We start from the raw sequence: 14,834 nt of genomic DNA on the forward strand, positions 1-14,834 counted from the left end.
GATAATTATTTTTTTTTTAAATTTCGTGTTTATAACCATTTTGTAAGTTACTAGTCTAATTGTAAGTTTCTGCCTTTATCAAAAGTTTTTTAATCGTTTATATTATGAAGCCCAACGTAACTGAACGACTTGCGTAACAAACTAAACTAAACGATCAAAAACTTGGACTTAATTCTATATTTCAATTTGGGTAAATTATGTTATAACTGTTAACTTACATTTTTATCCTGAACATTTTTTAAAACTTTTGGACAAATTTTGAAGTTTGTATGTCAAGGATTGTTTTGTATGCCAATCATTTTGGCTTGGGACACATTGGCGTCCTTTGTTTGAACGCGTGGTATTTTAGTCGTACATTCCTTTCGAACAAGAACCAAAGCCAATAAGCGGAAAATAGTGTGGGCGCTTTGCATACGTAATGACTTCCTCAGCTATTTCTCCCCCGAGTCAATGAGTTTCTTTTTGGCGCTTGAAAGCCAGTTTACGCCTTGATATTGCAACAGCAGTATTCTTCCATTTATGTGGCGAATTAAAATCAGTGATTTTCATTCTCTCTCAATTGTTCAAACGGTTATATTTGGACAAGGCAATCGTTTATATTTGTATACGTCAACTTTATTCATACAGCTCAAATATATAGGCACACTGGTTAGAACATACATGACTTTTTTTAAAGTGCACTTTGTTTTACAAAAGAACGCCCTGTTTAAAAAATCTTACAAATAGCATAAAAATAAGTTATAGAAGATGGAAGAACTTTAATAAAAGTACTATAAGAGATAGAGCAATAAAAAAATCATTTGAAAAGAATGACTTTTTTGAACAACTATTAAATCGATAAACGATCTTTATATCTCATAAAAAAGGAATATGTCTACCCATGAAAAGGGCAGTTTTCTCATTTGTCTATTTGCAGTGTTACCAATTCAGCAGTAAAAATAGTTGGCACTGAGAAGATAAAGCAACAGTTGAAGTAAGAAAATTTTTAGAAAGCACAAAAAATATGAAACACAAAACATAAAATATGTTATGCCAATATTAAAAAAACAATAATTATTCAGTCTGGCACTTTATTGCATCTCCAACACATTTTGCAAATAGTGCACAATTAGTTTATGTACAAAAAAATACCGAAAAACGATGTCTATCTCGATTCTATTATCGGAAACCTTTAGTAAGAACTCGGCAATTCAGAGTTTCCGATTCCTGTTATTGTCACGAACGATTCACTCCATTGGTGTTTCTGCTGATGCTCACCATCTTTCTATTTTCTGTGTAAAGTTAGGGTTGCGTAACGAGTGGCCAGTATCATGTTGGACACATTGGTATGCCTTTTGTGTAACTGTGATAATTATAAGACGTAAATGTTTTTTAAGGCACAGTGCGAACCCCTCATTGTTTACTGCTAACATTTTTTCTCTAAAAAGCCTTCTAATTTGAAACCAATACCGCCAGTGTTACTTTAACGCCTTTTCGTCGCCGCACACGGAGAACACATTGCCATTTTACAAACAAGAGAGTGTATTGCCATTTTGCCACGTTTTTCAGATCTTTAACCCCTTAAAACAATTGCTCACACGTGAATAAAGCCTCCTTCACAATCCGTCTTATCCTTCCCCTTTGTTGCCCGTTTATCTCAAGGTGTTGTGGAACATAAAGGACCGAATCATTTTGATTCCCCGCAATGGAAAACTTAACATTTCGTTGCTGTATTGTCACGACTAGGATTCGTTGTTACGGTTGGATTCGTCAGACGTCGATTCTGTTTCATTAAGAAGATCTTCTCCACTTGTTCCATCCATTTCAGACGACACTTCGTTCATTGGGAGACTCTGGAACCTGGATTTGTACCCCGGGATCTTTGTCTTCAGCTCGTTGTCCAGTTCCTGGGCCAGCTTTAGAAGCCTGGCTTTTTCCAGCTTGGCAAACAGAACGTCGAGCAGATTACCATCAACGTGTTCTTTGCGGGTCGCTTGGAACACTTCGTAAAGGAAGCGAGCCGTTTCGCCTAAAAACAATAACACCGCGTTAGGCTGTTGATATAATAATACTAATATATTTGCACCAGTAAACTTATGAACAGATTCGTATATAGTGTTTCAAAATACTAATATAATTATTAATATTGTTGATATTTGGGTCTGTGTCTGTTCCAACACTGCCAATTCTTGATTGTTTATCAATATCGTAAGATCCAAGAAGAACAACAAAGGGTATTTCGAAGACAAATACTATAAAGTTACGCCAAAACGGCATTATCAGTTAAAAAACTCAAATTCGAATAAATCTAAGTTTCAATACATTAAGCTGCGTGTTACACTTAGCGCCTTTCGTACGTTATTTTACAATTAAAAAGTTTCTTCAGGTTTTCGCTGCTATAAATGTCTTACTTTTATACTTGTTGTCCATGTCGGTTAGGTTAGTGGGTCCGATTTTCAGGTAGTGTCCCAGTTTGTAAACGTCACCGGAGTTAAGCAACATGCTTTGATGACTTCCGATGTGGAGAAAGAAGTGTCCGACGGCGTTTACTGTAAAAACACGATGCAAACGTTGTTAGATTCTAACAGGGAAATAATCCCGAAAAAAATTCGCTAAACAAAATTACTATCGTCAGCTAAATATTTCAAAGTTGCGCTAGATAAAACTCAGATTAAAGATGCACCACAGGACAGCCATTTTCAGAATTATATTTATTTACATTATAATTGTGTATACATGTATTTTTTTAAGGAATTCTCACGTTGTGGGAATGCTGGCCGTGCCTGGAGGTACTAGAATACTTTAGGTCTCACAACGGCGAAAAAGTAATTGAACGTTGGTATGGTAACATTTTGACATGACGTAACCTTGTACTTTTGTAACCTCAGAAAATAAGTCACGTGGTGGTGTTCGCCGGCATTTAAAGGAAAGCCTATTGACACAAACGTTCCACCACGCGTTGCCGCGTTTGACCAAGAGTAACCCCTTGTAAGAAATCTTTTCATGTTTAATAAGGCAGCTAATGCACTAAATCGTTTAGTATTTGTAGAAATGATTTTTTTACCAAAAGTTTCTACGAAAACCAGCAAATACGCCCTTGGTCGTATTTCAATTTAACCTTTAAAAGTGAAAATTGACCATTTAATTTGCTTAAGCCAGAAATGCAGGATAAATAATTTTTGTTACTTTGAATTTGGAACTGCACAGTTGTACACTCACGTTCGGCGCAGATGTGCGCGTTTCGCTGCAGTTCCCCCGCGGGCGCCGCTCCGAATGGCCTTGACGTTTGCTTATCGCCGTCCGCGTCTCGCTGAACCGAATCTTCTTTAAACAACAGCTCATCGTCACTTCGGCCACTATCTTCAATGATCTCCGATTGCCTGTTGTCTCGAGGTTGCTCATGCTCGACGTTGTTTCGCTCTAGCACCGGGGTTGATTGGCTGTCCTGACGAAACACCACCGAGTCCACCAGGGGTTCTTTGTCCGGCAAACTCGCTTCTACGTCCTGAATGAACGTACAAAAGATGAAGGTTAAAACTTTTTTTTAAATGAACAAAATTGCAGGGTCATCGTCACTTCGTACAAAAGCGACACCGGGCAAAGTCATTTACACAAAATTGATAATAAAATTATAAATGTTGAAATAAAAAGTAAAAAACAAAACGATTGTAACTAATAGATTTTTAAATTTGAGTTTTACTTCGAAGAAGAAACCTGTATAGTCAATGGTTTCGGGTTCCATAAAGATACGCCCTTTTATTTACAACTGTGACTTTAGGATATGAACATTTTTCTTAAAACAAACACCAGTGTTGTAAAGACTCGTAAGTTAAGTGGCTTACATTAATCTTAAGTGTTTTACCTTAAGGTATAAGGTTTGTTTACTACTCGAAGGTTAGTTACGTTACTTTTCAAACGTAACAAAAAAAATGTTTGCTATATGTTTAATTTTTGAAGTTTGCTATGCAAAATATTGCTTGGAATCGAACTAATTTACTAATTTTGAAAATTTAACAGTTATTTTTAAAGTAAATAACTTGACCCGACTTGGAGTTGACTTGCGATACAAGTCACTTGGAATGGGACTTGACTTGGTTAACTAATGTCTTGACTTGGACTACGTTGTTTTGCAAATAACTTGTTTACAACACTGACAAACCCTCACCTCATTGGCAATGGTATTTCTGCGTCGTCGCCAGCAGCGAAATGCCTTCTGCAGCAAAAACCCGACGACCACCACAGCGCTAATCAACGCAAATGCGTAAACGAAGAGATGCATTTCTGAAGTGAATACAAAAGTAGGTTAAAACCTCGATGCGCATAGGTGATGTTTGAGGTTGTATCAATATCTGGCAAACCCGAGGCTTACCAGCTGCATGCGACCCTCGGCCTATTTTATGCGGCTCTCTTATACGTATTGTATTTGTGTTTTTAAGATTTTCTGAGTGTAGATTACCTAATTTGCTTAAGATACCGATTGCTGTAGGGATAATTTTATTGATTTTGTTTTTAAATACCCTTATGGTTATCACAGGTGGTTGGCGTAAGAAATAAGGGTTTGGTCGCTTACCTCTTCACGAAGTTACATAAATTAACTCAACGAGAGAGCTACCAAAATTACCGTAGGAAAATGTGAAAGGTGGCTGTCCTTCGGATTTGGTTTCATTTGTGCTTTGTTGTAAAACGGTAGAGTTTGTAGAATAGGACAGTTCGTGAGCAGTTGTCGGGTAACCTGTTGTTGTTGTTGTGCTTGCTGAAGTATCAATGTCAATGTTCGCTGGCGTCAATTGTTGTGTAGCGATACTGCAAAAAAATATGTAAACCACTTACTAGTACCAGGCTGCAGCTAAAATCATATGAACGGCGAAGAACTCTGAACTTTGGTAACCTCTTTCCTTTTGACACGAAATAACCTCGTACTTTTTTGTAACCTCATAAAAATAAGTCAGTACCGCGCCGCAGCAAGAAGATTTGCAGCGGAAGCGCCATGAACGGCGAACAACTCTGAACGCTGGTTACCTCTTTCCTTTTGACATGAAGTAACCTCAGAAAGATAAGTCACGTGGTGGTGTTCGCCGGCATTTAAAGGGAGGCCTATTGACACAAACGTTCCACCACGCGTTGTTGCCGCGTTTGACCCAGGGTTAACTCCTTGAGAAACTGGTGATAGCTTGCCGAACGTCAATGGCTGGACGTGCTCAAGCGTAACCTTAAGCAAAGTTGCCCGACAGTTCAGTGTAGTTTAGCTCAAAGCGCTATGAAAAATACATACAAGAATCTAATCGTTGAGTAAATCCCACTTTTTTTTTCAACTTAAAAATCGCTTGAATTTGTAAGGTAACGATGCGACCGTGTCGATGCTTTTTTTGGCCAAAAATAGCTTTGCTTTAATGCTGTTTTGTGGGGTTGAAATATATTTGACTTCATTGACGATCAGTAAAGATCCTCGATTCCTAAGGGCAGCCTTATATTACGAAGAAAAAACTTGACATCATCCTTTTGCGAAGAAACCAGCATGTAGACAACAATAGTTTACTCCGTTTTAAAGCATCTAGAAACTGAGCTACATTGTACAAATACATTCCCGTGAATCAAAATAATTTTCTATGTAGTGTCACATTAATGACGTCATGTATGTCGTTGTGTATTTTATTTTTATTAACAGTTTGATATTTTATTATTATCAAGTTTTAAAACCCTTTAGCTGCACTTATATGAATTGCCGAAAAAGCCACTTGGGTCGTTTAGCAAAGAGATTCTTGCAAAGCTACGCCCAACTGGCTTAGTGCAACGTGATTGGTCGAGAGCGGTTGCCTGGGGGCGCAAGTGAATGACGTCAAACGGATGACGCAAGAGTGTGACACAAAACGAATGACGCAAGCGAATGGCGCAACTTCGAAGGAACGGCTTGCTCGCTCTGCGCATGAAAGAACATTTTAGAATTTTATTGCCGAAAACGGGGCAGAATTTAGATTAAAAATTAAAATGTAAAAAGCCAGCTTCGCAGCCTTAAGAAGGTTTTTAATCATACCCAGTGTAAAACATTACCTTTGTGATTTCTGCTTGTTTTAAGTTTACAACCTAAAACCTAATCTGATGCCACAGTACATAATTAAAAATGGCTTGGCAACTTACAAGACGCCATAAAAAATAATACATGGATTGCAGCACCTCGATACTGGAATTTTCTTTAAGTGGTTTAATGTAATGCGACAATAAACAGAACTGGGAGAACACTATACAGGTAAATGACAACGGCGAGTTCAAAAGAGAAGTTTATTAGCAAAGTTTTAGATGAAATTTCGTTCGCCAGATATAGTTGAAACCAATAAGGTATGGCTATAAACAAAATATGCAATGTTTTAATCGAGCAAAAATAGTTGTATCAAGAAGCTTGAGCAAAAATCTAAAAGATTCTAAACCTGAGCATTAGAAACCACCCGGTTATAAAACCACTAGAGTAGTGCAATGTTTAGAAAAATATACTTGAATAAATTTGGATATTAGCTTATGGGCAAGTGAAAAACGAAATGTTAATAAAATCCTATTCACCCAAATGACTAACGGCCGCTATCAATATCTCCAATTCGGACGACAAGAGGGAAAAGATTATGTTTAAGAATCCATGCATACTAAACAGAGATAGACAATGTGTCAATATATTTGTGGTGTTGAGCACACTAAAACAGTGGCGCAATAACTGATAAAACTCTATGAAAGTGCGACGCAAGATACGTTTTGTTTGCTTTGTCTGATGGCAAGCAAATATTGTCGTTTAAAGATATTCTTTAGTTAATATTGACATGACTTTCCAAAACTGAAGGAAATTTAAACAGGGCTTTAATTTTTTTTAAATACGCTAAGAAAACTTAACTTTATATCGTATTGATACCTATTTGATTCGAAGATATAGTAGAGGCAAACAATTGATCGGAGCCACAACCGAAATATTTTGTTAAATTATAATGTTATTTTGTTAATTTATATGAAAATATTATATTAAAATAAACGGCCGTAAAACTATTTGCCAGGGCTGGTAAGTTGTGTCTTCTGTAAATAGACAGCCTTACAAGCTCTCTCCGTGTTCACGTTTACTCACAAGAATCCTTTACATGACATTTTGACGAAGTTTACTTTAGCGATAACACATTGATATTTCGACTTGGTAAATATCTATCATATGACCATTACGACATGGATTGCGTGCGTGCTTCGACATTTTTCTTACTCTTGGATTGTGCTGTATCGCCTCAAGAGTTTGCTTAGCGGTAACGCGCAGATATTTCAACTTGTTAACATTAAGTGTGTGCGACGTTTCGCAATTTTACTTACTCTTGGACTGTGCTGGGCAACGTTGAGCTCTGGGGCTGCGTTGGATTTGCGCCAGCCGGAAATGTACAGTAGGTTTTTTGGTGGGCAAAGTCGTAGGGGTTGCCGCCTGGAGGACACTTGGAACATTGTGTGCTGGTTAGATCCCCTTCGCTGTAAAAACAGTTGTGGATTGCGTTAAACTGGTGTGTGCACGTCGATTTTATGAGACCTGTGCGGGACATCACATTTAATGATCAACAAAGGCAAAAACATAAACTGTAATCAGTTTCTCGGCACAACATTTTTCAACAAATAAGAACTTGGTAAAAGCGCTAAACCCACCTTGACATTTTCTCGTAAAGAGTCGCAATACTCTTGCTTATAGCTCATTGTACAAACTTGTAAATGACAACGGTGAGTTTGTAATACAAGTATATAATTTGCTAAGTTTTACATGAAATTTCGTTCGCCATAGATATACTTAAAAATAATAGGGTATGGGTATCAATAATGTTTTAATCATTGTCGAGCAGTGCATATTAGGACCGTACTAGGGATGTCTGAAACTTGATATTTAATTCCGATACGGATACCGATACCCGATATTTTAAGTAAGAAAAATCGCGAACCGATCCGATACCTAGTGACATCATTACTCATGGTTAAATAAGCCAAATTGGTCAAACTAAAAAAATCTCAATGATTTTCAAGGTATGTGGCCAAAATTTGCTTTTGCGGTGGAAATCCTATTTATTTTATAATTTGAATGTAATATTATCTTGAAAATTTGCCTTAAAGATAGAAAACCGTACATACATAGGATCGAAAAACATGGCCATTAGGCACAAATTAATTGGATACCAGCCCTAGTATCGTCTATATACTACCACTTGGTCCTAGACCAGGGGTTCTTAACCTTTTTAGTATGTTTTACCCTTTTAACAAAGATGAATATCAGATTTACCCCCAATATATAAAATGGTGCTATTTCTTTTTAAAAACGAGTAGCAAATTATATCAGTTATGATGTAGCAATGAAGTTACTAAGAGATAGAGATAAGGATGTTGCCATTTAACTAAAATAGCTATCATCGCGAAAAATAATGTTACCGACACTAGATGATAAAGAATTTAACTTCGAATTAGCAGTTAATCTGAACTAGGAAAGTAGGCCACCAATCCATATGGCTTGCACACTTTTTCTTTCTTGTCAGCTGATGTGGATATTTTGATTGATAGCTCGTTTAAAAACGAAACGAGAAAAATTTAAAACGAGAAAATTTACCCCCTGGGGTAAATTTACCCCAGGTTAAGAAAGGCTGCCCTAGACCTTATAGTGGGATGATGTCCCCGCATAACAGCATGTACACAAACACTTTTGACGTTTTAAAGGAACTACAATGTTTATCTTTTAAGCTGCCACCTTTACGAATCACTACTTACTTGCAAATCTTTCTCACGTACTCGCCAGGTCCGCAAGTACAGCACTGCCGTGGAGTGCCCTTGGCGTCCATCATATCGGCCAAAACGCGATTCTTTCCACTTGGGTCCTCTATTGTGTGTGGACAGGGGTGGGGCATCTTTTTGATTTCGTGTTTACCCATGTTCGATTTTCAAGGGAACGCAGTGTGTCGACAGAAACAATAACATTCGACTAAGTTTAAGGCTTTATGGTGCCTGTAAAGTGAGTGAAAGTTATAGCTTGAAACCATTACTATAAACCAAACGCAAAATAAATAAATACGTACATCCTTAGTGTGACCAGGCATGGACAACTAGCATCTAGATTATTCTAGTTTTCTAACTCAATGAATTATACCTAAATTCGGCTAATTTTAATCCTAATAATTGGCGAATTGCTTGTTTGATCAAATTCTAGTTTTGATTTCGAACTTTACCGACGTTTAGGGTTTTGTTTTGCCTGTGAAGTGAAAATAATAGCTTGAAAACGTCAGTGTTAAGCAATTATGTAACCTTTGCTTGTATCCCTTTCGCCGTCTCAGTTATATGATTGTTAAAAACATGAGACGGGAGAAAAGCACAGCCCGCGGACTGAATCTGATGTTTTGTTGTCGCGAGTTTTACTGACATGTAAATCCCTATAGAAGTAGTTTAAGAACACAATATGTCTACGTATTTTTGGTACAACACACATATAGGCTCCATATGCTTTAGATATAACTGTTAGCGGTTTTAACATGGGTTTGTACAGGACTGCTGTACTACTAGTACATTATCATTTTTTGAAATTAATCGGGTAAACTTTACCGTAGGCCGCTGATAAGAACAGCAAACTCTACGTTATAGTTGTTTTAGTAATAAGCACTGTCGTGATTTTCCTAAAGTTGACGGTTAGCATATATAACATACCATTGTACATCACTGTTTGCCTTGTTAACATTCTCACCCTTAAAATTAAACATGTAAACTAAATTGCAGCTTTGCTGGAAAGATAATGTTAAAACTCACTTAAACAAGCTATAAGTGTTGTAAACAATTCATTTTTAAGTGACTTAAGTCTCAGTCAAGTTCTTCGTAAAATAAATCCAAGTCAAATATTTTCGAGTAAATAACAAGTCAAGTTCCAGTCAACTTCAAGTTCAAGTCCTTGTCATAAAAATCAAACTCTAAACTATTAAAACTGACAATCTCGTCCGATTATGAGCAATAACTCGCAAATTGTTTTATGTGCAAAAATTAAGCTAAATAATCCAATTTTAGAAAAAAAAAAAATTTTTACCCATGTAATTTAACAATTGCACTTAAGTCAAGTCATTTAAGTAATTACAGCACTGCTAACTCTAACGTTTAATCTGCAACGTTGGCTTTTTGTCTGCCTTGTCAAAAACGAACGAACGGCTTTGCGATTGTTTTGGCACCTCTATCCTTTGCCAAGCAGCCGATGCCTGAAGTAACTGCCACCGTCGTTTGGCCGCTCGCCTTCTTTTTACGTTCTCTTCATATTTCGCATAGAATTTTCTCGAAGGTGCGTCACGCCACTGAAGGGGAAGTTTCGATGGCGCAATATGTACACTTGCACGGTCTCGAAAGACGTTGGGTTATGCTCCGACGTGTGCGGCCAACCGTGTAATTATTGTACCCAATAGCAGGGCACGAGAACCCCGTCACTTTCCAATTAGCTTTTCCTACGCTTTGGCGCGAATCTTGTTTGATACAATTATTGTATCAGACGGACCCAGTTAATTAGGTTGGTAACCGTGAGTAAAGCTTTTTGATGGGCACTCGCCAGATTTGTTGTTCCGATAAAATTAAATAGCGTGCAATCTAACCGACCATCTGATAAGCATAGTTTAACCTACGTCACAATCTGGAAATCAGATGGCCCTGTTAAGAGTCAAATTGCGTTGCACTTATAGAACCGTAACAATGAAACCCCAGCAGCCTATATTGTAATGCAGTTATTGGCTTCATGTGGAGTAGAGTCCAAAAAAGGTTGGGTATTTCGTAACACTTAGTTCTCGCTTGTGGGCGCATTACTGTACACTCCAAACAACAGCCTTGACTAAAATTCAGTATTGTCCAACTGTTAGTAAATGAAACAAAGTGTTACATCTCTGCGGTAAAATTAACACAGATGGCAGGTTTGGTTCTACTCAAACCGCATTTACGAGTATTTCCAACGATCACAGCGCTAAGCGTTTTATTATTCAAACAGCAGCTTGAATATTGTAATCTGTGGTTGTTTTGACGCACACGTCTACCTCAGACAGTCAGTCATTTCAATGCGCGTCGCGAGATTTGTTTTGCGAACGACTGCCTATCTACTTTGTAACTCGTAATATTAAACACAGTGCACGTTTTTGGTTGAGGAACAGCGATATAGGGAGAGTTTTGGGAACACACAGTAAGACCTAAAAAGCAACAGTATCTCAAGTCAAATTATCTATAATTACCATAGTATTAAGATCGACAACTTAATAAAGCCAAATAAATACGCAGTAATATCTACGTCAGAATAATATCTAAATCTTCAAACTGAGACCTAAATGGCCTAAATATCACCAAAAACGTTAGGGGTTTTGGACAATCGGGGGCCATCGGTCTGGCATCCAAGTCAAGTCAATTAGAGCAAGTAAACTGGCCTACAAGTCAAGTCTTTGTGAATTAAAATTGGATAAAATAGTCCGATCATGAGCAATACGTTAACTAAAAATACCAAAAACACAATATACAGCAAGCAATGGGTAAAAATGAGAATAAACACAATTTTACAAAAAAATAAATAATGAAAACACTTTATTTCAACCCAAGTCATTTGTCTAAAAGTCTTAAGTCAAGTCATTTTGCCCGAAATACTTAGTCAAGTCAAGTCATTCGAAAACAGTAACTTAAGTGCATTAAGTCAAGTCATTGACGTACGTCATAACACTGGTGTGCGGCGGCCGCCTTAGTTTAAAAGGCGTCGTTATATGCCGCTGTTTTATTTACTACCGTACTGTATGCTCAGGCTTGGGGTAAGGGGTGGGCAACGGGTGGGGGTTAAAACTTGGTTTAGTGTTAAAACTTGATAAGGAAAACTAGTGATGAAAGTTAGAATTGGAGGTCTTTGATTAGGTAAAAGTAGGCGATAATTTTGGCCGTCTTAGGTGTTATTCTGACAAGTTTAGGTCTTGTTCTGATTTAGCCCTTATTCCGACTTTTAGGTAGTAGTCCTATTTTTATTTTATTTCGAACTGTGTTTTATTCCTAGGTCGATATTATTCTAATTTTCGGCCTTACGTTTACACTCGATAAAACTTTATGACTTTATCGTAGCAAATCGATGTGCCTTGTTTGTTGTGTGCGCTGTACTGATTGACATTCTTCCGCGAATAAATACTTGAGCGGATCACTAGAAACAACGTAAACTTGCGCGGATCACGAGAAACAAACACTGATTTTTAAATGAGCACAGTATTAGCCGAATGGTAAACCCATTAGGGTAAACTTAACCTTTGCTCTTAAATTATGTTTTTAGTTGGAAAAAACAAATTTTTAGAACACAAAGTTTGGCGTTCTTCTTTTTTCAAAGTTAAAAAGTATGGTCATTTAATAGAAACCAAGCTGATGCAATGTTCTGTCCCTATAATAGTTTTATGCAATACTTTTTCGAGTTATTTGCGTTTGTAGGTTGGGCCCGCTGGCTTATCGATTTTATTGTAGACTAAATATACAGCAATTTATTTCGAAGTAACATTTACGAAAATACAACGGACAAAAAATAAAAAATAAAATACATGTAGTATTTAGCCAAAAAACAATAACCAAAACTGTAGGTCTATTTACTATTTGTGTCATTTCTATACAAATTGTGATGTCGAAAATGATGATGCGCAACAAATGTAAAAATAGGGATGCAATCCACAAATGATTGGCCACAAACTATCGTGCTTCAAGATGTTTGTGTAACGTATCGCCATAAAGTAAACAGTTTTCTCTAGATCAGGGTTGGGCAAGGTTTTTAGCACTGTGGACCGGTTTAAAACTGAAATGTTATCAAGAAACGGCTTTTAAACAACTTTAAACCTTAAGCATATTTTGATTGATTGTGTATTAAATGAAGTTTAATTGAAAACATTAACGTGATGTATTAAGAATATAGTTGAATGTTATGCAACAGGTGGCCACAACACACTTGAGTTTCACATATGGCTGCAGATTTGGGAGGCTAATTTTTCAAGAAAATCAGGTAGCGTTCGTGAATCGCTTAAACTTCCCCAATCCACAGCCGTTCGGCCTTGTAATCCCATAATGCGTAAAAAAACAACTGTCAATTTGCAGACGTTAGGCAAACTGCGCCCCTCCGGAATTTTGTGGCTCTTCTTAATAAAACCATGTTCGATGGAGCATAATGCTTTAAGGTTTTAGTTAGACGTATTAAGAGTATCAAAGCCCACATAGGGTTGGAAATAATTCTAGAGATATTCGAAACGTTCAAACTGTTACCTTTTTCTATGCTGACTTTGATATTCCTTCTCCGTTTAAACGTTTATTATTCTCATATAGTTGCAGTCGGGTTACAGTTTAAAAAAAGATTTATAATTTTCTGAAAATAAGCAATGTGTACCTGGTGCAACACCACATATCTGATTGACCAAAACAGAGCAATAGCTATCACTATACTAATAATTAGGGACATTTTTATTTTAACCTAAAAAAATTTTTTTTAAACTTAACGAAATTGCTTGTTTGTAGAGGCCACAGTTCTTCCTTGAATTGATGCCAGTTACCCAAACATAATATTCTGTCGATTTCAGACCCAAACGTAATATTTTGTCGCAAAGTCACGGTGTTTATGGATTATAAAAAGTGCATCGGTTTTTTTGGCGATAGATTTAGCTTGCTTAGGAATTTTTGTATTACAGAATGTCAGTAGGCTGTTTCTAACATCCAAATAGTTGATATTCAAAAAGACCACGTTTATGAAGATAAAGTGTTTTATAACAATTTATTAAATACGTAACAATATATAAAAAAAATAGACAATTTGCGATAAAAGTTATCGCTGATCTAAGGGGGCATTGTGACATTTTGCCTACTTTTATGGTTAATATGGTTTAATTGTGTCGCAGTTCCTGGTTTACAATGCTTCCACGACGATTTTTACAAAAAATACTCTCAAGAAACACAAAAACTTTGTAAAAAGCCATAATTTGACAAATTTTGACTTTATTGTAAATTTTAACTTTATTTTAACCTATAAACTTTTTAGAAGCAGTCCCCTAGGTGCTGAAAACAACTTTCTTTGATTCGTGGACAGACGAGGTCCAATATTTTAACTTTATTGACTTTTGCGGGACCTACTAATAATGCAAGCCAAGTTCGTCATCAGTATATTCAATAAATCACTGAAAACATAACACAGGATAAAAAACTCACTATACAAATTGTACATTTCAGTTAAGTTGTTGTTGTGTTACCTTCGGAATATTGGTTTTATTAGGTTTTGGGCTGTTTCTGCTGCAATAGCACACTTGCGCTTGCACATGCAGATTTTGTTTTTAGTGTTTCTTAGTGGTTTTACGCTCCAATTATCCACAGGTTAAAGATAACCCTTATCAAGGTTTTCGGTCTGGTTCAGGTTGCTCATTGTTGATTATTGCAGTTACCAAATGTCGCTGCATAATGCAAGAAGGCTAACTTGCAAGAAATATCACGTTACTAAAAAAAAACACTTTCCAAGAAAAGAAAAGGTAAAGGGTTTTGACAAGACACCGGCAAATAAAAACATAGTATAGTGATAAGTGCTTTCTAGTCTGCATTAAACGTGTGCCAAAACACAAAAAATGCACAACTGAATGATCGGAAACTTAAAAAAAAAACTACCAAATTTATATTGCAAAGCCAGGGGTAGGAGTAGAATCATTTTCTTACCGGAAAACCGACACTTTCTTACCGGACCACATGAAACTTTTTTAAAATGACGTCAAAAAGTGTTGTCACACATCTAAAACAAGTAACCTTCGGTGTTCGTTCGATCATGCGCACAAATATGCAATTAAAATCTTTGTATGAATACATTCAAAGAGATGACGGGATGGACT

The 14,834-nt window shown here is 36.7% G+C and overlaps 1 protein-coding gene across 1 annotated transcript; it reads right to left on the bottom strand.

Moving 5' to 3' along the window:
* Window positions 1-554: 554 nt before the first annotated feature.
* LOC146139344 (uncharacterized) lies at window positions 555-9,169 on the bottom strand. Its single transcript, XM_083391954.1, has 7 exons — window positions 8,734-9,169; window positions 7,312-7,461; window positions 4,601-4,782; window positions 4,145-4,260; window positions 3,199-3,484; window positions 2,391-2,528; window positions 555-2,008 (listed from the first exon to the last, which is right to left on the bottom strand). Exons 1-7 carry the CDS (start codon window positions 8,892-8,894, stop codon window positions 1,722-1,724), a joined length of 1,320 nt encoding a protein of 439 aa, XP_083248080.1. The 5' UTR covers window positions 8,895-9,169; the 3' UTR covers window positions 555-1,721.
* Between the last annotated feature and the right edge of the window lie 5,665 nt (window positions 9,170-14,834).

The sequence above is a fragment of the Ascidiella aspersa genome, chromosome 6 (assembly GCF_963924565.1).
Source record: "Ascidiella aspersa chromosome 6, kaAscAspe10.2, whole genome shotgun sequence".
Classification (NCBI taxonomy): Eukaryota; Metazoa; Chordata; class Ascidiacea; order Phlebobranchia; family Ascidiidae; genus Ascidiella; species Ascidiella aspersa.